The sequence below is a fragment of the Mirounga leonina genome, unplaced genomic scaffold (genome assembly GCF_011800145.1).
Source record: "Mirounga leonina isolate KUSES-001 unplaced genomic scaffold, KU_Mleo_1.0 Mir_418, whole genome shotgun sequence".
Taxonomy (NCBI): Eukaryota; Metazoa; Chordata; class Mammalia; order Carnivora; family Phocidae; genus Mirounga; species Mirounga leonina.
The window spans coordinates 29752781-29780718 of record NW_023270739.1 but is presented as its reverse complement, the minus strand read 5'-3'; the positions used below and the strand labels follow the sequence as shown (position 1 = coordinate 29780718).

Here is a 27938-nt window from a genome sequence, read left to right as displayed (position 1 = left end):
CCCCTTTTTATATAAATAATCAGGGGAGAAATATTTTTAAGTAATTTTTTTTCTATTACTCCAGCTACGCACAAAATTCTGTTGTAAAGACATATTTCTATGAGGAGGTATTCATTGTAGATGTACAGAAGTCTATGAAAACCTATGTTTACAAGAAAAAAATGGATTATCATTCTAACCAACTGCATATTCACACATGCTTAATGAAAGCTATCTGATGATATAATGAATGTCTAATTTTGAGGACGTGCATACAGTTGGCAACTATTTTTCAAGACTCACCATCCAACAAACTAAATTTTCTCATTTTAAATCCTTCATGTCACCTTTTGGACATTTAGTTGAAATTTTGGAACTAAGATGATCACATTAAAAATATAAATGGAAGAAGCATTAACCATGGACTGATTCTCAACTTCGAGAGTTAAAACAAATACAAGTGTGGATTAGAATAAAATTACGTTGACAATATGTAAATCAAAACTTCCAAAACGATTAGACTTTTCTTTGAAAATATCCCATCCATTGCTTCCCCTCCAACAGACGAAAGTAACAAAAGAGGAAGGTAGCAAAAAAGGTAACAGGAAAGCCTGCTTCAATAACCGGACATATCGATTTAATTGGTTAAAAAGTCCAAATGCTAATACTCCTAATAATCAGCCATTCCTTTTGTGTTTTGGTAACATATATCCTTATACAATTTATGTCAAATGGAATTTTCTGATTCACCTCTGACATTTCGAAGTTTCCGTTTTTGAATTCCCCTAGTCTTAAGTAAGTAACACATTGTCTACCTTGTTTGAAATCTACAACATTTTCCCCAACATCTAGGGCTCCATGATGTAAAATGTCATTTTGCCGATCTTCTGTTCCAGTACTCACTTTAATTTTTTTAATTAAAATCGGATTTTCAAATATAATCACAAAGAAATCTCCTGCTGAAGGTGGTTTCCCCCAAAAGTACTCATCAACACTACTATAAGCCTTGCTTGCTTCATAATTTTCGAAAACATTCATGTTGGTATATAGATTGGCAGGAGGGTTATCAGGGATGTCAAATGACTCTTCTTCAAAATCATCATCCTTCAGCTTATTCTCAGTCCCTTTATATGATGAATAATAACCCATGTGCTGAAAGAGAGATGGTTTAAAACGGATCACATTTTTCTGAGCTAAAAGACCCCGAAAATGAGTCAATAGCCAATCACAAGGCATTTCTTGATAAAACATTAATAAAAAGTGTGCTAAACGTGGGAGATCATGAGAATGATAAAGTTTTCCAATGTAGCCAAGCTTAGAGAACTCAAGAGTTACCCAGTAGGTTCCTTCTAGGGATGTAATGACTTTCTTGATGGCAGTTAAGAAATTTTTTGAACATCGAACATCATCTTCAAGCATTACATAATAGTCTGAAGTATTGGCACAAAAATTAAGCAGAAAAGCATAGTCTACATTTTGTTTAGAACGAAATCTGACTCTGTCTTCTGGATCATTGTAATTTCTCTTAAGGCCATCCAGGATTGGGTAATATTCCTCTGGAGCATGTATAACTATTAGTCTTCCTGCAATAATGTGGTGGGCGAATTTCTGTGTAATATCCTGGACCATGACATCACGCCAGGATGAATTAAAGTCTGCTAGGTGAACCACCACTGAAATTTCCTTCAGCTCCTCGTAGCTGGATTGCTCAAAAATTGACTTGATTGTCTCGAGTAAATAGTTTCCCTTTTTTCGTTTCACTGATGAAAGCCCAATTGTAAGAAACCCTGAGCGAAAGAATTCAAAAAGAAGACAAATTAAATGTGAAATAGGCTTTGAATAACATAGAAAAAAAAATCTTTTCCCTTCAGGCCTGCTACGATATTAGGTACATCTAGTAAATGGTATGTGTAGAATAGTTGTGAGTGAAGTCTTAATGTTAAATATGTAAAGGCTATAGGACTTAATATATAATTGATTTTTCTCTGGAAAAAAATGCATCTTAAGCACAATGACATATGAGCTTTATTGCTGTAAACATTTGTTTATGAAATAAAAAATTACGACTTAAGGTGTTTTGCAGCTTAATGTTCTCATATATGTCCATTAGAGAAGATAGATTTTTGGATAATATCCACACTATTAAAAAATGCAAAAGGAGAAGGAAATTCACAGTTAAAGATGACAAATAAGTCTCAAATGATAAAAAATAAAATTAAGCATAACTCATTCTTTTAATTATCTTTAAATTTTTCATAGAAAACATGTTACATTTTCATTTTTCTTTGATCATTGTCATTATCTCACACCAGAAAAATAATTGGACTTCACAATTTTATTTTGAAATTTACCTAGAACGTTAATTAGAATGGAAACAAAATTATAAACTATTTTTAAAAACTGCATTATTATTCAAATATATAGTACATTGTTCCAATACATGAATATCACTGTTTTCCTTATTTTGAAACACATTTTAGAGCAATTTTCTGATGGGAAATTTTTATTCAGAATCTAAAATCTAAAATTAGAAACTGGATATCTGTAGGGAATAAAATAAAACCTTGTGAAATGGCAGTTTACTTCTAAGAAGTATAGATGTCTCTTTCTCGAAATATTTTCCCTTTTTAAAGCTCTGATTTTCACCGTGATTCAGAACTGAATAAAATTTCCTAAAAACTACTTGAAAAATAGGAAAATGTTTCTATTCACCAAGATCACTGTTTTAATACAGACACCTACTTGTTGTGACTTATGCAATACTGAAAAAGCGCTTTCTAGGAATAATCTTTCTTACTAGTCTGTCAGAGAGGTAGAAATTTACACATTTTGTTTAAATACCTGGGTTTACGACCCTAACTTCTTTTGAAAAATGAAAATGTTCTGTGGTACCATTCAACTCAAGATACCAGCCTTTACTAATGCCCTAGAATAGCCAATACTATGAGAATACTTCCTACATTAAAGGCAGGAATCTATGCATTTTGCCTGTAATATGCATCTTGAATATTCCTAACCATCTTTTGGGATAGCTTTGCACTTGTCATCATTTCTGCTTTATAGATGAGGAAAGGAAACTCAATCACAGGGAGATGTATTCACTTGTGCAAAGTGTAACACCTAACGAGTAGTGTGGGGCCAAGATCCAAAGTGCCCTGCATGTACACTCTGTTTTATATCACCTCTTTGTATAAAGCAGTGGCATATGTGTATTGTCAGTTTACTAACTTAGGACGGAAAGGGAGAATCAGTAACGTTTGCACAAAGGTAGTGTAACAGATGGAGATAAAAATAAACATTGGCAATCTTATGCAATTAGAAGAAAGTAAGAGCGACAGACATTTGAAATGAAGGAATGAATGGAATATAGACCTAAAGAAGCCCAAACTAAGTTAAGTTACAATTTCCTCAACCTGGTGATCACAGACTCACTTGTATAAACACTTTTTAATGGGGAATTCAATTTCTGTGGTCCCCACACGACCTATTAAGAAATTCATGGTATCACTGTGTTTCATTGATTTCACGAATCATATTTTTCACACAGAAACATTTTAAACTCAGGCTGAATATTATAATTGATGGCATCTTACAATTAAAACTGATAATGATTATGCTTTCTTAGTGGCACATTAATTAGATCATGATACCTTCTATAGTCTACGGTGTCTTGAAATCCATAGAGTGTGTATAGTATGTTACTTCTCAGATCCAATCTACCGATAGTGAGTTGAATAGTTTTCTCCAAAAATTCAGGTCTACCTGGAACCTCAGAATGTGACCTTATTTGAAAATAGAGTCTTTGCAGATATAATTAGTTAAGGATCTTGAGATAAATCATTTTGGATTTGGAGTGGGCTCTAAATGCAATGACTGGTGTCCCTGAAGAAGAGGAGAGAACACAGAGAGACACAGAGACCAAGGGAAGAAGATCCTGTGGAGACAGAGGCTGGGATTATTGTTAAGCTCCCACAAACCAAGGGACGGCAAGAGTGACCAGAAGCTGAAAGAGTCAAGAAAAGATTCTCCCCTATAACTTTCAGGAGAGCGGCTCTGTCAGCACCTTGATTTTGAACATCTGGTCTCCAGAAATATGAGAGAATAAATTCCCATCGTTTTAAACTACCTAGTCTGTGGTAATTGGTTATAGCACCTTGGTAAACTAAAACAATGACTTCCACTACTTCAAAAGCAGTGGCAAGTCATAAAAACCAAAGCATTAGAGTTAGAAAATATATCGGTATGAGAATAGTTATTTTTAAAAGGGAAGTTTTAAAAGTTCAAATAAATTGATTTTTCTCAGTCTCTCTACGTGGTTCTACAGCAAACTGTTTGAAAGTTTATATAACAATTAGGCATTTTTAAAAAATTCTTTTTTTGGTTATTAATGGAACTGGATCAGTTAATTGCAATTTGTGAAGAAACACTGAATTACTTCCCAAAGAATATATATCAGTAAAGCCCATAAAGTTTTATTGTGATACAAGTGAAGCCAGATGTCATTATTTCATTATTTAGTTTTTTAAGATTTTATTAATTTATTTGAGAGAGAGAGAGTGAAAGAGAGAACGAGAGGGGAGAGGGTCAGAGGAAGAAGCAGACTCCCCGGGACTCGATCCTAGGACCCCGGGATCACGACCTGAACTGAAGGCAGTCACTTAACCAACTGAGCCACCCAGGCACCCCCTAATTTAAAAAAAACAAAAATACTTTATGTGTTCTTTATTTGAAAGTGTAGGGATACTTACGCTTTCTTTGTAAAGGCGTGGCAGCTAAGTAGCGATAGGTGACGTTGATGGCTCCTGAGAAATTAGATAAATCTTTGAAAGTATGCACATAACGTTCTGAATTCAGCTGATGTGTGGATGTTTCCCTTATAAGTTGTTTATCTCCTTCCTGAATGCCATGGAAGAGGCAGAGAAAATAAATAAATAATAGATGGTCATGGATTAATTAAAGTTTCTCCTTACACGACGAACATATGGGGTTGATATGCAACATGGGTATTACATAAATCTCAACTACTGCACCACAAGCTATAGATCCTCATCTCTCACCTGAATTCCCACCTAGAGTCTCTACTCCAGGCTCTCCTACTCTATTGTACTCTTTATACTTCTCTTCCATTTGCTTTTCCACAGCATACATTAATAATGGCATTCCCTGGACAAAAAAATCTCTATGTGAAAACTCCCACTGCCTTTATGTTAAAATTCAAATCCTTTACAATAATTCAATGATCTTAAAATTTCACAATAATCTACAGTGATGTAAAGCTAATTCTTACTAAGTTTCCCATATTTGAGTCATATTAAGCTATTTCATCTTCTTCAAGAATTGTTCAATAATACCATACATAATTTCTACATAATTATTTCTGGATAATTTGTTAATCAAGAAGCTTTAGTCAGTTACTTATATGGCCACTATAATCAAAGACTGTTGAGAATAGATAACCATGGTCTTTGTGACATCAGTGTTTTTTCACATGTCTTCAAGATATCTTAAGATACATTTGTACCAAATATAGGAAATGTCTTCAGAACTTGCACTAGTTTTTCCCATATGTTTGCTTGTTGCTTGTGTGTGTGTGTGTGTGTGTACATGAGCGTGAATGCATGCGTGCATGTGTGTTTGTGTAAGTAGTAATCTATTGGAGTTGAAGCCTGGTCCTTTTATGTTTAAGAACCCCTTTATGTAATTGGTAATGGACTTCTGTCATTTGATCTTTGAGAAGGTTTTTATTAAAAAAAGATTCATATTTAGCTTAAATATATCCTGTTAATTATTAATTGGTCCCTTTTTCTCTCTTAGTATAAGTTCAATAGTAGATTTTGATTATCTAATCATGATTTGATCAAGTTTTTATTGGTTATACATTATTAGCAAAATATTGACTTGCTTGGCCTTTGTATAAGGCTTACTACCATGGGCAGAATATATATTCAAAGATAACCTATTTAGAAAGAATTTTGTTGTTTTTGGCAAGTGTCTACTGTACTGTGTGATGTTATATGGATCTATTTCTACTATTCCATATACAATGTCAGGTCAGGCATGTGCAAGCCATTAAGACTACAGAGGAAGTAAATGCATTTGAACCAATTTGGTCCTCATATTATCTGCCTGTGGTCAATAAAACTTTAATTAAATCACTGTCATAAAAAATTAGAAAGGATTCAAATACAAATTTTACCTCATTTAGAACATTCAATACTTTGCATCACATTCAAATGACAATGGAGAAAGAGACTGGCTCAAAATTTTAAATCATTGGCCAGACTGGAATTGTCTTAGAATAAAAATTGAGAACAGTAGACCACGACTGGGAAGAGCTTTCAATCTGGTTTTTGCTAACTCAAGATCCCTTCTGAATATCTCTTCTGTATATTCAATTATGTTTATAAACCTATACTTGGTCTTTAATACTGTATTTCTATATTTTATATTGTCTTGATAATTGAGAAAAATATGTTAGCCTTTTACAATATTTATAATATGTTTGCCATCTATAAGTTACAGACTTTCAAAATATATGAAATTATACCTTGAATTCTATATTTCTTATAAATATACTAATTGAATATCTATTGAATTCTGATTATTATAATTTCTTTACACATAAATATATTCATCTTGTCTTTCTGAAAACCTATAGAACATTATCAGAATTTTAAAATAAACTTAGGATCGCTAAAAAAGTAACTAAGGACTCAGTTCAGCACCAACTTCTTTAATAGTAATGTAATAGTGTCCATTATCAATACAGTCTAGGAGAAATATGTATAAGAATCACAGTAGTCACAACTCTGAATTCATTTTACCATTCTGCTCTTATGTGATGTTACATTCTAAAGGAAGTGCAGGATATTGAATATTTCTTTAAGAATTCTATTTTGAATGTGTAAAATTCCAGACCTTTTGTGTGTTTAGAGTACATTCATCCTGATTGAAGGACATAACAGAATATATAATGAAATGGAAGTTATATGAAAGCACTTTATTAAATTCTCAAGAACAAGCTCCTTTACACTTTTCAGCATAAATAAATAATGCAACTTTCACCTGAGTCAGCCTTGTTGGCTGCTTTCCAGAGGCATCTACCTGAACTGCTAGGCTCTCCCTGGATACCTTCTTTCTGTAGCTACTATGCTGTAGTGTATTTCTCAGTAATAAGACAAAGCTTTATGACAATCCTTTTCTGGATAGGAATGCAATTCAATGGACTAGCAACAGACTAAGTATATACCCTGGTGGCTACTTTGAAGACGCTCACAGCCCAGAGGCTTAGTTGATTGGGCATGTAGCGTCTCTTCTTAGCTTGCCTTGTAATAGTATTTGTCTCTTATACTGAGCTTGGTTTTCTTTCCAAATAAAAGGCACATATGTCCCGAATATGTAAGCAATACATTAAACTGTTATATGCCAAGGATTTCAGGCCACAAGTGGATTTTCTAGCAAAAACAGCAGAATAGAAAGTGCTAAGTAACTCCAGAGATCTTTTACTTGTAATTGTTTATCTGATTTTTCTGAATTATAAGTAGTATTTCCCCCTGAAAGAAGGAAAGCAGGAAAAGAAAGATCTGGGAATGTCTATGCTTAGCAAATTGTACACATTGTGGCATTCGAAAGTCAAGAAAAAAAACTGAATGAGATAATTTTGTGAAAACTGAAATAAACATGGATAAAAGGGTCAAAAAGGACAAGTGTTACAAAGAAACTACACTGTATACTTAGTAGGTGGCTGGCTTTCCCTGGCTATTAAACATTTTTAGAAAAGCAATTTTTGTGTAGTTTTACATTAATTATTTAAATGTTTTAAATCTTTATACATATTAAGCCTTGGGATGAAATTTGGCTTTGAATGAATTTAGGTAAAAAAAAAATCATCAGTAAATAGTGAGAAATTAAACTAATAAAAATACTGTCATTAAATTTTCAGTAAGGGGAGTGCTTGTATTTAACCATCATTTTAACTCACTTTTTCCAACTTAATATCAGTACTTAAAAATAATTACAATTTTTACAACGAAGGAGCAATCTATTCTCTACACTTGGCCTGATTTGTAAATTTGACTAGATATATGCGTAATCTAGCCAGAGAAAATTTCATTGAGAAAGTAAATACTCTTTAGTCAGAGCTGTTTCATTAAATCACACCCTTTACATTAGATGGGTAGGACTGAAGCTTGGATAGAAATGTCTACAAATCCACAAGACAGGGCAATAGTATTTGATCCTCTTATAGATATACACTCTATTACTTCTTACACATTTTATAATGGATTTGAGGAGGTTCTATATTAACAAGATGTAAGGATGTTTGTTGCATACAATGGTCCTTTGTCTGTTTAAAATGAAACACTGAAATTGTGTTTAAAAGTGTCTTACAAACGCAGCAAGTCATTAAATACAATAAGCATCCTGTCAATACCACGTGTTTGGTTTACAAGATGTGATTTACTGCTACCAGTAGACATAGATGCAAAAGATAAATTTTTATTACAAAATTAAATCACTTATCAAAAGCTCTCCTTATTAATTTATGATCATTAATTTTATCCAGAAAAAAATAGGGGATCACATGGGGCTTGCTATATTGTCTGTAAGTCTCATAAACCTAATAATTGGGTTTAAAGAAAGGTAAAAATGCATCTCATTAATAAGTTTCTCCAGTTTGCTATGTTTACCTAAATCATGCCTAATCAAATTCTATTCATCTGTGGTGATTTCAGCCATTGTGAATTGTCTATGGATAACAGAATGAAGGGACCACAAGATCAAGAAGTACATGTGAATGTAAAAGGCATAGGCAGAGTCAAGATCTAGGAATCTGGCAGAATTTCATCATCAAAGAACAATGCTAACGGAAGCAAGATGCTTTAGAGAAGACATCCTGAGAGGATCTGTCCCAACTAAGATCAAATGGTTGGCCTATCGGCATAGAATAGTACATGACAATTCATGGGTAGGTAATATCATGCTCAATTAATGAAATAAAACATTTTACTGGGAAATGCTCTTTGTGGTTATTGTCAGATTTTCTCTTGCTAAGATATTCACTGAAACTTTCACCATGCTTGCATGGTGGAAAGTACTTTTCAGTCCTCTCTGTGTCCAAAGATTTTGATTTTCTGAAATATGTGAACAGGAGCAGTAACATAAAGATTAGGATTTCTCCAGATATCTTAAGCTCAATGTCCACGTTATTCTCATCAGACATGAAATGATGTGATATTTACAGTGACAACAAATAATAGAACAAATTGAGTTCTCAAAATTAGCCAGAGTAAGTCCTTTTGTGTATTTCTAGAATTTACTTAAAAATTCATTTATATATTATATACTAAGTTATCTTTTTTAAACTACTGAATAGTTTTCACATCATTATCTCTAGTTCTTTCACATCATTATCTCTAGTTCTTGAGGTTCCATACTACTTTTCAATGAATATAAATATATAACATGGTGGCCATTTATGACTATTCAAAATCAAGTGAGGTGTCATACATTATAATAAAATCCTGTCATTTTAATATAATAAAATCCTGTCATTTATTACTTCTTAACAAAATAGCATAATTAGTATCATTAATTAAAAAATAAGATTTTGAAAATTTCGATGATAATATAAAAAACTGAGAAAGTAAGGACTAATATCTTTAAGAAATTTTTTAAATTCTGCATATTTCAAATTAAAGCTCAAAAATTATTATGGCTGTACATAAAATTAATCCAGCATAGTGATAGTTAATTTATTTATAAACAAATACACATATTTGAACTACATGTGCAGCATTAAAGAAAACATTGCAACATAAGTCAAAAAAATTTTAATGCTGGAATTATAGATTTAATACAAAAAGGAGCTAGATAGAAAGTATACATGTTACAGTTATGCTCAAATAAGGCTGTTCCAGCAGCCTGGGATTGAAGTTAGGTTACAGTTGGACTAAGCCTAATTTGATTTAGACCTTATTTGTAACAGCAACAACAAAAACAATTAACCTCCAAAACTTACCAGAACATAGCTGTCTTCAATGTACAAGTTCATAAAGAGAAGGAAAATGACAAGAACTCCCAAGAATGACACTGTGGAACGTTTTCTCAAGCATCTCATTTTATCAAGTATTTCAAAAATATGCTTCATTTGACAAAATTTAAACATTCTATCCTGTGGAAAAGGGTACAGAATTACTGACAATTAATTTTGGATGTAAATATTTCTTCATATGTATCAAAAGCCAGGCTTTCATAAAATCTCACCCTTCACCTGTTTAACTAAAAAATTGTTTCCAATTTCACACATCTGATTTTCACAGATTAGTAATATCTTAACATAAGGTCAATGCACTTCTTTATGTTGCTGTGGAGTAAATAAAAATAAAAAGCAAATCTCAATTATTTCTGAACAAATGAGCATTGACAATGGTAAAGCAAAAAAAAAAAAAAAGTCCTTTGATGAGAAACAGCACAAAAATAAAAGAGAAAGACAAACATTAGGGTAACTTCTACCTCCTCATACTATAATGTAATGAAAATGGAAGAAACTAGAAGCATGGGCCTAATATTGATCTTGGAGTAAGTGCACTGAAAAGAGCACTTGGGAGGGAACCTGGGTCAAAGAAAGAGAAGTCGTAAAGGAAGTTAAACTTTTGGCTTAAGTCCAAACATATCTTTGAGAACTTGAGTTACAGTTGGTTTCCTTATTTTTCCAATAATTCTTGATAAGTCAGAGTAAATCCTGGGGTGGCATATCTACATGGCCTCGCTTGATCTACTAACTAAAAGTTTGGCTGTTTATAATAATTCATGGACTGCAAAAACAAAATTAGCATCAGCAAGATTAGTGGAGATCTATTTTTTTTTTCCCATTCTACTCTTCTACATTTTGTGTTATCTTCCAATCACTTATTTAGATTACTGATTGTTTGTTTAAAAAGTATAAACATATGGGGAATGATCAAAAGACTAGTTGAATCAATCATATTTTGTCTAAAATCAAGTATAATCTGGACACTGTACCACTTCTAGTTGGGTACTGGGTCTTCCTGAGCTCAGTGTTAAGATGGAAGTATTTATATAAATAAAGGAATTCAGGAAGTGAAAATAGTCTGTCCACCAAACCATTAAACGATGTCTAGGACATAGCAGGCAAGCAATATCTCTTCAATGAATTAATGCAAGAAAGAATTTATGAATCCTTATAAATTATAAGAAAGAATATTAGGAATTGGGGGAAAGGCTTAACAAAGGCAGAGAATGGAAGAATTCTCAAAAAGAAATGCTAAGAATTACTCTTCATTTTCTTTAGCCATATTTTTCTATAGGTTTTTTTTTTAATTTTTCTTGTTGATTTGTAGAAGTTTTAAATATATGTGTAGAGATGCACACATATACACTTATCTTTGCTTATGTTGAAAATATTTAGGTATCTTCCCCAAGTATTATATTTTCTGTTGGGTTTGGCCAGGAGAGCCTGAGGTAGCGAATGAAAAAATTACTCCAGACACCTTAGGAGGAGAAAGGAGAGGGTGTGAGGACCAGACACTCTAGTGGGGAAAGGTCCCAAGTCAAACTGCCTCCACTTTTATTGTGAACATTATCAATACATCAAGGGAATAAGAAAAGCGAGAAGGAATGTGAAGCTTTAAGAATCAGGACAGGACAATAGCCAAACTGTGGAAAGAGCCGAGATGTCCATCGGCAGATGACTGGATAAAGAAGATGTGGTATATATACACAATGGAATATTATGCAGCCATCAAAAGGAATGAGATCTTGCCATTTGCAACGACGTGGATGGAACTGGAGGGTATTATGTTGAGTGAAATAAGTCAAAAAGAGAAAGACATGTATCATATGATCTCACTGATATGAGGAATTCTTAATCGCAGGAATCAAACTGAGGGTTCTTGGAGTGGGGGGTGGGGTGGGAGGGATGGGGTGACTGGGTGATAGAGACTAGGGAGGGTATGTGCTCTGGTAAGCGCTGTGCATTGTGCAAGACTGTTGAATCTCAGATCTGTACCTCTGAAACAAATAATGAAATATATGGTAAGAAAAAAAAAAAAAGAAGAAGAAGAAGAAGGTAGCGGGAGGGGAAGAATGAAGCGAGGGAAATCGGAGGGGTAGACGAACCATGAGAGACGATGGACTCTGAAAAACAAACAGGGTTCTAGAGGGGAGGGGGGTGGGAAGATGGGTTAGCCTGGTAATGGGTATTGAGGAGGGCACGTTCTGCATGGAGCACTGGGTGTTATACACAAACAATGAGTCATGGAACACTACATCTAAAACTAATGATGTAATGTATGGGGATTAACATAAGAATAATAAAAAAAAAAAAGAATCAGGACAGGGAGGGGCGCCTGGGTGGCTCAGACGGTTAAGCGTCTGCCTTCGGCTCAGGTCATGATCCCAGGGTCCTGGGATCGAGTCCCGCATCGGGCTCCCTGCTAGGCGGGGAGCCTGCTTCTCTCCCTCTGCCTCTGCCTCTCTCTCTCTCTCTCTGACTTTCATGAATAAATAAATTAATTAATTAAAAAAAAAAAGAATCAGGACAGGGAATAGGAAGTACCCTGTGATCAGAACATACCATGCTCGTGACGTGTGTGCAGTCAGGGAGTGCGTGGAATATGTGACGACCAAAGATAAATGTTTCTCTAAGTTAAGCATTTACTCCCTGGGTGAGGGCATTGAGCCGCAACAAGGATCTGGCTGTTTTCAGCCCAGAAACTGCAAAGGAGGCCCAGTTTTCCGGACACTCCTTTGCTTTTCAACTAGTCTCACCCAGGGAGGCATGTGTTTATTAAATCTTCTCTAGCCAAGGCATTATGAATTCTCACAGTTTTCCTCTTCTTGGTCTGACTTTTGCAGTATAGCGTTTTTGATTTCAAATTTATTTCATAAATATGGCTTTTTTTGGTATAATGTTTAAAAAATATGGACAGTCTCCTTTATTTTGTTTGTTTTTTCCATGGATAGATTTTTTAATATATCTAGAATTTATCTTTTTGTCCTTTATCATGTAGTGGAATCATTTTATTTATTTATTTTTCATCTGGAGAGCTGATGGTCTTCTCCTTACAGTGCACTGGTCATAGCTACTAGTCACATTACTGCTCCTGACTTCAAGGGTGTGGGGAAGTATTGTCTCCCTGGGAATCAGAAATAAAGAACATTACTATTGTATACCACACTTTATATCCAATCAACCATTCTTTTCACATGTGATGCCACTTCTAGAATAGGGTCACTTTCTAATTTGCATTTATAGGTTAAAAATGTATTTATAGATCCATCATTTATAACATTGTTCAATAAGAAAATATATAGCAATTTTAAACCAAAGCATGATAAGTGAAATTCTGTTATCTGGTAATGGTTCTGTAGATAAAACTGCATTATGTTTGTAAGAGATTTTTATCTGAATTTTAAAAATTGACAAAAATACAAAGGATTAGAATCTAATTATACACCAAAGGAAACAATATTTTTAAATGTCAATTTGGGAAGACTTATCAATAACACCAAATGCATGCATTCCCTTTGACTCAGCAATTATACTTCTAAAAATCTATTTAAAGACAAAAATTGTATTAGTGAGTAAATGTTTAGCTATGGTGTTACAGGACAGTGATATTTGTAAAATAAATTGGAAACTATAAGATGTTAACATCTGTTATCTTAGTGTAGAAGAATTATCAAGAATTTTCAATCTTGTTTTTACTTTTTTCAATTTCCATACTTTCAAATGTATATATATTCAATAATATTTAAAAATTTACTTTTAACTTTCAAAAGTCTCTATCATCTGTTGGAAAACAAAACTGCATTTTATTTCTTGGACACAAAAGCATAAACACAGAAATTTTTTTCAAGAAAATAAAATTTAAAAATATGTAGCACTGTATGGTATGTTTTGGGCTCTGAATTTGAATGTTATAAGTTCACTATAAATGCTAAGTCAAGAAGAAGTATATTCTAATTCTATTCCTTTGAGACAAAGACAAAATGTAAATAATGTGACTGCAAATTGAATTTGCAAAGTTCAAATGTAGATAATTACATATAAAGAAAATAAGTATATCTATTAAAATTTATTAAATACTTACTAAATGCTAGGCAATACAGTTGCGAGGGGAGCTCATTGATCTTTCATAACAATGCTGAGATTTTAATACTACCATTAGTTTTACAAATGAAAAAAAAAAAGAAAGAAAGAAAAAATCTAGGGTTTTCTTGAGGTGTCTCTACAAGGAATGATTCCAGTTTTTAAATATTAAAATTGATCAGAGTCTGCTCGATTAACCACTACTGGTATACAGTTTACTAATTAGGTTTCATATGACAATTTAAACATATTGTTGCCAACAAACTATCCCACATATATGGTGATAATAATTTTTGATACCAATCTCTTGAATAAAATAGAAATAATATAAAAGACATAAATTCAATTTTGGGGCAGAAAAAATTTTAATTAAATCTACTTAGCCTAATAAACATACAAATATATAATGTGAGGAGGTGGTTGATATATGATATTTCAAGTAATATGAGCAGTAGAAAGTATAATACTTTGGAGGCAATACTTCAGAGTACTCTGCAGTAATGCAAAATAGTACAAAACAACAACAAAACCCCAGGTTGTCATTCCAGAGTTGACAAAGAAAGACAGAATCCCGAGAGAGTAATGGTGACCATCTAAATTCTAAGATCCAATCCTTCAAGTTAGAATCCTCCAAAATCCATTCAGAACAATCAGAGCACAAATAACCTTCCATAGTGTACACCCTCAGCATGCCCATGAGAAAGATAATAGCACAAATTTCACTGTATATATATAAGTGAAAACAATAACACCCAGAACAGGCAGAATTGGCTGAGGAGCCCAAACCAGAGCAAACAAATGATCAGAAAACAGATCAAAATATGTGTCATTTAAAAAAGAAAATACCAGACAAACTACAGCAAAAGAAAATTAAGGAAGCTAATAATTCATCCAAACTTCTTTCCCATCTGAAACAGAATCATCTGGGTCCAGGAAAATCCAAATAAATATTCAGAAAAAAGAAAAAAAACCCTAGAATTACAGTCAATTAAATTTACTGAGAGGAAAACAAAATAGCTGATTTCAGGTAGGAGGAAGGGACTCTATGGTTAGGCTATCTTTCTGTTGTACCATGAAGCAAGGAAGCTCTTAGAGGTTAGTAGGAGCATATCTAAAGGACACAGAAAATAGCTTGAAGAGGTTTCTATTGAGAAAATTTGGGAAAATCAATCCATCAAAAAATGACTATGATTGATAGAAAAATATTGAATTAATATAAACTCATGTATATAAGGTAATGATAAAAAGAAGAGAAAGAGAAAGAAAGAAACCTATCTATCACAATTAGAGGTGATCGCTGCATCATCTTCTGATTCTAGAAATTGGTCATTGAAAGGAAAGTATTAAGGTTTCCTGCATTTCCAGAAGGAACTGTATTTCATCCACATTTAATGATTGGAATTTTCAGATAGTGGACAACAGGCAGCAAGGGCAATGATCTCTGAGAGAAAGGGAATGAAAATAGTAAGGGCCAGGATTTTTCTAGTTTGTTCCCAGAAGGCAGTTTTCAAAAGTCAGGGCAGGACATTGATGAAAGAAATTGAAGAAGTCCCAAATAGAAAGATATCCTGTGTTCATATATTGAAAGAGTATCATTAAAATGTCCATACTTCCCAAAGCCAATAGATTCAATGCAACCCTTATCAAAATTCCAATGGCGGTATTTTTTATAGAAATAGAAAAAAAATTCTAAAATTTGTCTGGAGTCATAAAAGACCCTAAAAACCCAAAGCAATCATAAGAAAGAATAACAAAGCTAGAGGCATCATACTTCCTGATTTCAAACTACTGTATATTAAAAAGCTATAGTAATCAAAATGGGATGGTACTGTCAAAGAAGCAGACACAGTTCAATGGACAGAATCAAGAGCTCAAAAATAAGCCCACACATTTATAGTCAGATAAATATTTGACAGGAGAGCCAAGAATACTTGGTAAGGAAAGGATAGTCTCTTTAATAAATGATGCTGGGAAAACTGGACAGCTACATGTAAAATAATAAAATGGACCCCTATCAACAATTAGAACAGTTTCTGCAATGCAAAGATAGAAATAATTCATGTTTCCTTCATCCAGAATAGAAAAAAAAAAATTGTAATAGATTGGGCATCAGATAGAGTACTCAGAAGAGTATTGCCTTAGTACTGAGGTAAAATTAGCCCAAGACTGGAGCCTTCTCTGAAACCAGCACTCTGACAGCAAAAATTGGCAAAGGGAATTATTATTAGAAAGGGAAATTATAACTGGAGGGTATTATGCTGAGTGAAATAAGTCAATCAGAGAAAGACAAGTATCATATGGTTTCACTCAGATGAGGAATATAAGAAACAGCATAGAGGATCATAGGGGAAGGGAGGGGAAAACCACATTCCAGAAACTGTTCTAATTGTTCTTTTCCAGTGATCCCTTAGCAGTTGTTGGACAGGGTTCTCACACACAAGCCTAGTCCTCAGTTAAAGACATGAGGGAAACCCTTTATAGATCTCTCTTTCTCTTTCCCTCTCTCTCCCCGTGTGTCTCCCTCCCTTCACTTGTAGTCTCCATGTAGCTTTCTCCTCTCCGGTACTCTGCCCGTGAATTCCAGCCATGTCAGAATCTCAAGCTTCTCAACTATGTCTCCTCACCCTAGGGAGCCCACTGTCTCAATGGATTCTCTCTCCTCGTGCTGCAGCCTAGAGACTCTAAAACAGTGAGCTGTGGCAATCATCTCATTTGTTTCCCTTCTACCAGGAATCATGCCCTTTTCTGCTTGTTGTACAAAATATGAATATTTGTTTCACATATTTAGTCTAGTGTTTTAGTTAAGGAGAAAGGGTAAATAAGCCCCCTATTTCTTCATTATGGTCAGAAATATCTTGCTGGTTATACAATTCTTTGCCTGTACTTTCTTCTCTTTTTCTTGATAAGTAGTATGCATTATTGTCTTGCTTTAATGTTACTTGGAACATCTAGAGGCACCTGTTTTTCTTTCCACTGTAAATGATTTGGCAAATGTAAAATGGATTGCTTGTGTTGCCTAGAGGCTTGTTAATTTTTTTTTAAGTAGGCTCCACGCCCAGTGTGGGGCTTGAACACATGACCCTGAGATCAAGACCTGAGCTGAGATCAAGAGTCAGATGACTACTGACTGAGCCACCCAGCTGCCCCTGGGCTTAAGTCATTTTTTTTGAAAGAAAAGATTTTCAAACTGTGCTACATGTGTGGGTGTGCACACATGCACAAATACACACAAACCCAAACATTAAGCTGTACAAAAGAAACATATTTAAAACATAGATGTTCAAAAAGCCTAATGATAAAGGAATGAGCAAAGTGTTTTAAACAAGTTCAGACTGGGCGCCTGGGTGGCTCAGTTGGTTAAGCGACTGCCTTCGGCTCAGGTCATGATCCTGGAGTCCCTGCTCAGCGGGGAGTCTGCTTCTCCCTCTGACCCTCTCTCCTCTCATGCTCTCTCTCACTCTCTCTCTCTCAAATAAATAAATAAAATCATTAAAAAAACAAACAAACAAGTTCAGACAATGAGATACCATAGTTTGGCACCCTGATATACAATGTGAGTGAATAAAAGCCATAAAAGCATAAAACTACTCAATTAAGGCCACTTTGTAAAGCTAAATGCTACAATTCCAGACAAATACCACCAAATAACACAACCAGCAACTTCTTAAATCAGAAACAACAGAAGATTCAATAAGTCAAAATGCCTAATGTTACGAGTCTATAAATTCTCACAGCCTAAAACAGGTCAAGAGACCAAAAATTGTGAAATATCAGAACAGAAACATATGTAAATCAAGAACTCTTAGAAACATAAGCACATGTTTATGGATCTGCAAACACAGTGAGGGATAGTAATATTCACCTCTCAGAATCTGTGGTTTAAATAGTCAAAAAAATAGCAAAGAGAGCATCTGAATAATCCAACATTTTCTCTTAATATTTAATTTTTGTGTGTGTTTTGGTCAACAAAGTATATATGGTAGGTAGGGATTTTAAAGAATGTTTCCGGTCTGACCATAAACCAATATAATACAAAATAATCCAACAAAAGAGGAGAGAGCCACATCCCATGAAAGAGATACTGATGGTTTAGGTGGAAATGTGATGGAAAGAAGTGGAGAGATTTAAAACCAAGGTAACTCCTAGATATCATGGTAGCATTACTGGGTAGCCATTTTTATTTTTTTTTAAATTATTTATTTATTTTGGGGGGAGGGAGTCAGAGGGAGAGGGAGCGAGAATCTTAAGCAGACTCCACCCTGAGTGTGGAGCCTGACATGGGGCTCGATCCCACCACCTGAGATCATGACCAGAGCCAAAAGCAAGAGTTGGACGCCCAACTGATTCCACCACCCAGGCACTCCTGGTAGCCATTTTTAATCCACAGATGCTCTGCAACAGCATTAGCCTCTTAGGGTCTAGTGTGAAAAGAAAGCATGTCGATACAAGTAAGTAATGAAACTATCTATTGAAAACCACTAAATTGAGCTTGGCAACCTCAGGCTCACCATAGTTTACAAACTGGAAGTATTTGAAAGTAAAAACTTGGTTTGAAATTCTTAAACAGGTGAGCACACCTTGGTAACATAAACTGCAGTAGCATGCTCCTGCTTGAAAATATCAGTCACACAAATGAGGACAGATTATTTGAGCAGTCTTTTGGTTCCATGTTCAAACAGTGTCTTATTTTGTTAGAAAGTTTTGACTTAGTCTTCAAACAATTTTAGAGAGGTAAAAAGTGTTTTTCAGAGGTCATGGGTTGATTATTACAGATTAGGTTCATTTAGAAAAATGATAAATCATATTATCATGGTTTGAGTGACTTATTTTCTCAGGATGATATATATCATCTTTATATAACCTAAATGTCATGAGAAATTTATTTGCTAAAGACATATGCTACAATTCACCTTATCTCTTGCACGTGTAATGGGACATGTTTTGTTTAGGAGTTTTACTGCAAATGTTTTAAAAAACAGCTTCTTTGTCAGAAATTTATAATACAACACTGTTGATTATGAATATAGTTATGGAAATAAGGATATATAAAAACCCTACTCCTCCGCTCCAAATGTATGCAAAGTTGGCACATCTGGTTCAATAAGACTTCTTTTTTTTTTTTTTAAGAATCACATTCTCTTTGGAAGATCCAGGTCTTGAATGTTCACATATGAAACTACTTCAAAGACATAACTATTTAAAAATCATTTGGATGTAAGGCTATACCAAATAATTAATTTTTTAAATGGAAATACATTATTTTCACTCTGTAATTCCTTTGTAAAGATTATTACATATGAATATATGGACATATTTATTTATATTCACATATAAAATGTATATTATATATTCATGTATTTACATACAATTTTGAAACTATAAATAGTGTAGCATATACTCCTATACACTTATATACACATAATTATACATATATAAATATATGACAATGAAACAAGTCAGTCAGTGAGAAAGTATTATTCTTTCTCACTATTTAATACTAATCCTACCTGAATTTTGTCTTCTTAACTTTACAAGCCAAAGAGGAGACAAGACATTCTTAGTAATCTTTCCGTCCCATAATATCTTTCTTTCTCACCATTCTGTCTAATCTTCTCTTCTTTTCTTTACAACCTTTTGACATTACATGACCTCTTTTACAACCAAATTTGAGCAAAATTCAAAATTTAGGTCTTAAGCTAGGACTCCTTCCTGAGCCTATTTCCAGTTTTTGGATACAGACCATTGTCTCTAGGCAGATCTCCTGCTATTCACACAAACACAGTGAATCTAAAACTACAGGATGGTTTTGCATTCCAGCTTGTTCGTGCTTGCCGTCTCATTTTTGGGAGGCCTAGATTTCTAACCGCCAAATTAAATCACCTCAAAAGTTATTTGTCTCCTGCTCTCCCAACGTCAGAAATATTCCGAGTTCTGCCTCAAGCCTTCAGTATCTCACCTGCCACAATTTCTCCCCTCCCCCCCCCGCTCCCCCATTCTCACTGCCATTATCAGAGTTCAGGTTAATACTTCCCGATGCTGATGGCTTTTCCTACCCGTACGCCCGCCGTTCATCCTTTGTTTCTTAAGCATCAGTCCGTCCCTGAACCAGAAGCAGGAAGCTAGTTGGAGAGTTCCGCCGCCGGCCGGAAGTGAGAAGACCCACCCTAGATGCTGGGATGCGCTTCCAGGTGGGGGGCGGGGTTTGGCTGTCAGTCAGGTCAGGTTAGTAGGAAAAGCGTAACAACAGGGCTCTGCTGTGCCGCAGGACAGAAATCAAGAAAGCTGCCTGCAAACGGTCTCAGCCATCACAGTGATAACACAATGCCCGGTGGTAAACCACATGGTAGCAAAAGCACAGCCAGCCCTGCCCAGAGCTCACCGAGGAGGTCCGTTCAGACCCGAATTTCCCCTGCCACCCAGACGCCGAGTTTTAGGCAGTGAAAACTGTACAGAGGCCAAACCCCGTTGGTCTATTTCAGCCCTGCTCTTTGCAAAACTAGAGGAAGGAGATCCCAACGACTGTTAAGAACTATTTTATTTTTCAAGTTCTGGAATTAGCTGCACTTTTATTTGTACTTTGCATTGCCTAAAAAAGGATGCTTGGAAGACAGCCAAGGAGCACCAGGCAGGTAGAGGAGGCAGAGAATTTGAACAATTCTTTTGGATCAAAACTACAATTTCTTCATCCTGTGTCTTACTTCTCCTTCCCAGTCCTGAGATAAAATAAGCGAAGTTTTTTCTGTTTTGTAATAATAAAAGTAGTTTTATATTAAATGAAAAAAAATTTCCTCCAGGAAATACAAACATACTTGTGTCCACTAGGGTGGGAGTTCCATTGCTTCAGGTACCGTCTCCCTCTGCTGTCTCTCTACAAGCTGTGTGCGCTGGAGCCATGCCAATCAGTGGGGCTTGGAAGAGGAGCCCCAGGAGCAGCGGAGAATCCATTGTAGGCCAGCACCTCCCTTCTTGACTATATGAAAGGTATCCCCTGTTTGAGGACACTGAAGTTTATACAGGTTGTGATTTTGCTCCATATCACTAAACTGGAAGAAACACACTGCAAAGTTGCCACCACAGTGAAGCTTAGATTGGTTGAGACAGGAGCTTCAGCAATTCCTCCAATAACTGGAGGAGGAAATATGAAACTTAGTAGCTTCATTCAGATAGTTTCAAGATGGTGCCTCAGGAATCTGAGCTGCCACCTCCCATTGGCCTCCCTCTGACCTTTAATGAAGTTAAAGTGCTTACTCATAATGTTTTGTTTGTATACAGTTCTGCATCTTTTAAAATGCAAAGCAAGTGATCACAATTAAAGACTATTGATCAACTAACTTTGAAGTTCTACAAGACTGACTATCTCTGGATTTTGGATACATTGCAATGTGTGTGGTTGTAGGGACACAACTCCACAGAAATGGGCTACATCCTTCCTCATAGATGCAACCTTGAAACTACTGTAACCACATTGAATGCAAGTGGAAGAATTGACTATCTTCCAGACAGTCCAGAAAAAAATTAGCTAAAAAATTAGATTTGCTTGGAGGTTAGGCAGATGGAAAAAAAAAAAAAAAGATTAAGCGAAACTTAATAATAACCCTTTCTGGAATGGGGTTCAGAATCTTTGATGAGCTGCCATCTGCAGATCAACTAAATGCAAAACAGCCAGTCAAGCAGGACAATAGCTTTTTTAGAAACATATGTTCATACAGTTTATTCGAACTTTTCATTCTACAAGTCTGGTGCTATCAAAGTTTTGTCACAGGGTTAAAGTCACCTATCTGAGCAATTTTAGATTAGGAGGATTTTGAATATCCCATTTGAAACAAAGATAGCCTCATAGTGCCAAAACTTGGACAGGTTTGGCAAAACCTCTGGTTGAAGCTAGACTCAAGGTATGGAAACTAAAATTATGTGCAAATGGGATGGATCCAGCAGAACTTTGCAATTGCCAACACCAACATCAACATCACTGTGTCATATGATAGCTCCTAGGGAAATGCAGCGGATTTCCAAGAAAACTCTGTTGGACCCTCCTTTGGAAAACAACATTGAGCGGAATCAGGCCTGCATTAGAGGTAAAGCTGAGTGACATAGAGTGAAAACCAATCTGCCTGTTAGTTCTGGAATCCCTACCCCTAGTTAGAGACATGTAGGGTTTGAACAATTTAGCAGTATGTAAGGCCAAGGAATGTGAGACACTATTTCACTTCTCAGAAGCTCAACAATAAATCGTCTTATATGTGGACATGCTTTCCTACATAATTCCTTTCCTTCTTAGGCTCAGTCATTTTGTGCATCAGTTTAAGAAAAGTACTGTTCTCTACATTTGCCTCACATTTTAATCTCCATGGATTCGCTCTCCTTTATTACCAATTCCCAATTTTTGAAATATAATTTCAGATCACTAAATGTTACCTTCTTGCTGAATCCCATTTTCAGTCAAATTTGGTTTTCACTTTTTTGAACTCTTACCATTTTATCTATACTTCTCTTAATTTACTTAATACAATACTTTCTACTTCTTGATACTGTTTTTATATGTCTTATTTCCCTTTGGATTCTGAGCTTCTTGTATGTAGAATATTTTTTAAAAACTTCTTATCATGGGGTGCCTGGGTGGTTCAGTTGGTTAAGTATCTGACTCTTGATCTCAACTCAGGTCTGGATCTTGGGGTCGTGAGCCTCACATTGGGCTCCATGCTGGGTGTGGAGCCTACATAAAAACAGAACAAACAAAAAATCATATCACTTTAGTACTTGGAGAAGTGTTTTTTTGTTTTGTTTTGTTTTGTTTTAAAGAACAAATAACTACTGGTGTGTGTGTGTGTGTGTGTGTGTTGCATTGCAGAAATCTTAATCTTGAGGCTATGAGAAAACTACTAGTCCGTGAATATTTGTATTTCTTTCCTACACCACTCTTCTATCTTGTCTAAGAGCTTCCCTTCCATGACCCAGACCTACAATGTAATTGCTAGGCATTTTGGTTGCAAAATGCAAAACTTAACTTTTGCAAACTCAGTGCAAACTATTCCATGGCCATATCAGAGATTGGGAAAAAGAGAACCCATAACCCTACCCATCTGAATGAATGTGGCTACATTAATCTATCCCAAGGCACTAAGCTTTAGTTTATATTTTATTTAAGAGTCTATTTTTAAATCAACAAAATGCAAAAGTAAAATTACATTCTCCAAATCCTATGGGCTTGTAGCCAACACTTAACCCCACATTTGGGAAAATCCTGAAAGAAGTCTTGCCATCAACTGTTCATCTGTCTGACATTGCCTTTATGTATATCTGACTTGCTTGGCTTGCCTTTTTTAATGCTTGCCCAATTTGTTTTTCTACTTTGTGGAAGGCTGAACACACCCTCAGGGGCAGTATTCAATACTTTCTGATGAAAAGAAAGACTGTTGCTGACATAGCAAAAGCTTCAGGAAGTCACAAAAATGAGAAGGGTTTTACAAAACTTATTATCTTTACATTTTGTACAAAGGGCTCAGATATTGATGGAACAAATGTAATTGTTTTTTAATGTTAAGATTTTTTTTTTTTTTTACAGTCCCATGTTGTATGGTCCACTTGTAGCTATAGGTGGTAGCAAAGTAGAAAATTATAGAGCCTAGATTATTCCTTAGGGTTCACAGTGATGACCAGCAAGATTTATTTTCTGGTTTACGTTAAGCAGATAGAAACACAGATAGAAAATGTGTAGCATTGACAAGCAGGAGGTTTCTTGTCACTAAGTGTTAAAATAGTAAAACTTGAAATAAGGATTGGGAAGAAAGAACAATCTTTTTCAACACTGAAGCTAACTAAGACCAGAAATATTCAGTATTTACCAACTTCTTTTTTAGAATATCATTATCTTTCAGATTTCGAGTTTCCTTCCATTGAGCTAAAAAAGTCTAGCTAGAGTGGAAACAATAATAGCCAACATGGAACTAAGCACTTTAGCAAGAATATAGGAGATAGCACTTTAGCAAATTGTGGTCATGCAAGTTGTTTTGAGTTGTGGCAGGGAAGAAAGTGATAATGATGATGATGATAACTGACTCATTCAGAGGGCTGTAAAATAAGTTTAGTCTTCCACAAAACTCACAAAGTAGAGAGGCACCTGGGGGCTCAGGTGGTTGAGCATCTGGCTCTTGGTTTCTGCTGGAGTCATGATCTCAGGGTCCTGAGATTGAGCCCTGTGCTGGGCTCCATGCTCAGTGGGGAATCTGCTGGAGGTTCTCTCTCTCCCTCTTCCTCTGCCCCTCCCCCTGCTCTTGTTCTCTCTCCCTCTCTCTAAAATAAATACATCTTTAAAAAAGAAACTCATGAGGTAGGAAAGAATACATTTTGTGATTATTCTCACGTTACAAATAAGTACACTATAGAGCAGATAGGTTAAGTGATGTGCCCAGAGACAGTATATAGCAAGTATGTTATATAGGTATGATAAATGACAGGTTTTCAAATCCCTGACTTTTTAAGCATTGGGATCTACTCAAACAGTTTATCAGAAAGATCTAAAAATTAGGTGCTTCCAAATCAAGCTAAATTTGGGGTAAAGAAATAATATTAAAGCACATTAATAATCATATTTCTATCATTAATAGAAGATAACACACAAGATAATTTTCCCCCCAAAGGGATTGTGCAAGCATTTATGCACAATTACTGGAATAGTAGAAAAGTCTGTAATACCTTGTCTTGATAAAATTGCCACACATTTTTGTATGGTAATAGATCAGATAAACTGTAACTTGAATTCAGTAATGCCAAATATCAATTTAAGTGGATAAATATTATATATGCCCAAATATGTTTTATTATTTAAATAATATGCTTAGTACTGTTTTCCTCTTTATGTAAGAGTGGTTTTTCCTAAGTTTGTTATTAGATTCTAAAATCAGAATGAATGTGTCTGTTATAGATAATTCATTACCAGTTATTTACCCTTTCATTCAAAGCACATATGGAGTTCACCCTGTGTACCAGGAATCTGTGCTAGACAATGCACTATGACTGCAATTTCTATCCAGCCTAACTAGAACAGGAAAAAAACAAAAACAAAAACAAAAAACCTTACTGAGGAAGTAAAATAAAATCACATATCGTGTTTGGAAATAACTTCCTGGTAGCTATTATCAAGAAGTTTTAGAAATATCATTAAGTGATGGTTTAGTCTGTTTTGCCCTAGATGTTACATATTGCTTTTGCTCTTTCAATGTTTCCTGAAGTTTCACTATCACATGAAATTGTGCTAGAGAGCAAAGATTAATAAGTTCATTTTCTTGCACTACTGTTTAGTGCAAAGTAAATGGAAAATAAATTACATCCATAAAGTGTTACAGTAAGACATTAGGAACGTTCACATATGTAGAAACACAAAACGGAGAAAGAAGGAAGTTGCCCTGTCTACTTGGAAGTTGATGTCTTCAGGAAATGTTTCAAAAGGGAGAGGCTGACCGATGGAGAAGGGTAAGGGTGTGGAACATTCCAGACGGAAGGTACGCAGAAAGTAGCATGTAGTGGAACATTTCTGTTTTCTGAAGTTGTTATTTTTGCCCCTTTCTTAAAATCTTACCACCACCCAAGCAGAAACAGTACACATTAAAAAACTACTAAGATCTTGACAAACAAAATGAACAGACCGGTTTCAGACTTGCGGTCCATAATAATTTTATTTAAAAGGAAGATAATGAGAAAATATCTTGGGACTTTATGCCCCAAGGGAAATGCTCTTGTACCATAACTGCAATTTGCAAAGGCTCTCTTTGTTTCCCAGGGGCAAAATAAAATATTTTATTCTGGTATGTAAAGTCTTAAGAAATAAAACTCAAGTATTAAAAATATGTATGGATATCCACTAAGTCATTTAGAGATGAATTAAGAACCAAGAATGGAGAGACATGGTGAAAAAGGACTGCAGCTTTTCTTTTACTTAGTTGTGATTCTGAATTTAAGAAACCAATAGGAATCAGGGGTTCTCATGTTGAAATTGAATCTGAGCAGTGAAGCTGGGCTTTGTATTAAATACTACAAAGCTCAGGGTGCCTGCTGGCTCAGCCCCTCCAGAGTCAGACTCTAGGTTTCAGCTCAGGTCATTATCTCATGGATCTTGGGATTGGATTGACTCCTGTGTCAGGCTTTGCACTCAGCGGGGAGTCTGCTTAGAGATTCTCTCTCTCTGCCCCTCCCTGCACTCTCGCCCATGAGTGCCCTCTCTATCTTAAATAAATAAGTCAACCTTAAAACAAATATAACAAAAGAAACAGCCCTCCTCAATTTCCTCCTAAAACTTAATAAAGGCTGACCTTCCCTTTGTGTCTTTAGACTTGCCTATGGTTTACCATAGTTTGTGTCGAATTGCAATTCTTCTATTTCCAAATAAACTCTAAATAATAAATAAATAAATAAATAAATAAATAAATAAATAAATAAATAAATAAAATACTACAAAGTTCAGTTCTCTTTCATACCTTTGAATTTTCTAGAATCAAAAAATATATTAATATAACTGTATCCAATATTCAATGAGAATTCATTATTCCTTGTTTATAACCACTAGAAGTGGTAACTGAACTTCTTCCATTCACAAACTGTGTATGCTTATGATGACTATAACATTTACATAGTTTGGAATTTACAAGCATAACTGCCAATGAATTTTGGTTTTGGTTTACTCCCATCAGAAAGGTAGATTTGAGGTGGGTAACTTACAGATTACTGCTATGTCAAGAAATTTGAGAAATGAATTTTTTTCTGTATCTTTAAAACTCTTCCTGAATGAAAATGTTCAATATAATTTGTCGATAAATCACCTCCACATATTCTCTTTTATCTAAGACCTATAAATATTCTTATATGTTTACTAATCTTAAATACATGTAAAATTTTAACTATGTAAAAATTCATACAGAAAAACAATTAAAGAACTACAATGACATTAATATTAGTTGTTTGTGTTTCATACAAGTATGGGTGGTTATTACTTCCTTATGTTATCTATATTTCCTAATCTTCTGTAATAGACACATAACATATTTAAAACAACATATTTGTTTTAAAAAGCAACTAAAATTCTACATATAATATATTTTAAAAATTATGCAAAAAATCATGAAGCAAAAATGCTAGGAGGTATTAATTCTAAAGGCAAAAAAACATGTTCTGAGCTGAGGAATATTTCAATTCTTTCTCTTTTTATATTTTGTAAAATTACTGCTCACATATTAATTTTATGGAAGACATAGTTTTCATTTCTAAAAAGACTCATAACTGTACTTCAGTATCTAAATGGACAACTTAAGCCATAAAATTCTACATCACAGTGCTTGACAGTTACATAATTTCAGGTTGACCAGAAGTGCTAATTCAGATATAAGAAGACAAATATCATTAACCATCCTACAGCCTGCTCTTGGTGAAATTGAAACAATCATTTCCATAGTTAAATGCTCAAATGTAAAGACTGTAAGTATCTGTGGCCTAGGGATTCTTATAGCAATAGTATAATTGACATTTTAAAAAATGTATTGTAAAGTCTCAATCCCGTTCATTCACTTTGTTATCAGAAATCTTAAAAAATTCTAATATTTTTTTTTCAATTACCAGGTTCCTAAGGTTAGGATTAAACCTAATAATGTTAACAGTTTTATAACAACATTAGTTCATTTGTTTTACCCTCAAATGGAAACAGAATCAAAACTTTGTCTTTTCCCTGTGGCTACTGATTTCTTGAAATAGATTGTCAAGTCATTTAAAAAAATAATAATAAATTTAAATCTAGATTCATTACCAGTTCCTTAAACATAATTTTTATACCAACCTTTCAGTCTCTCTTCCTTTTCAT

General features: G+C 34.6%; 1 protein-coding gene across 1 annotated transcript; it reads right to left on the bottom strand.

Annotated features, from left to right (window-relative positions):
- Positions 1-27938, bottom strand: MGAT4C (MGAT4 family member C). Its single transcript, XM_034987882.1, has 4 exons — positions 27915-27938; positions 10001-10153; positions 4728-4875; positions 1-1766 (listed from the first exon to the last, which is right to left on the bottom strand). Exons 2-4 carry the CDS (start codon positions 10145-10147, stop codon positions 625-627), a joined length of 1437 nt encoding a protein of 478 aa, XP_034843773.1. The 5' UTR covers positions 10148-10153; positions 27915-27938; the 3' UTR covers positions 1-624.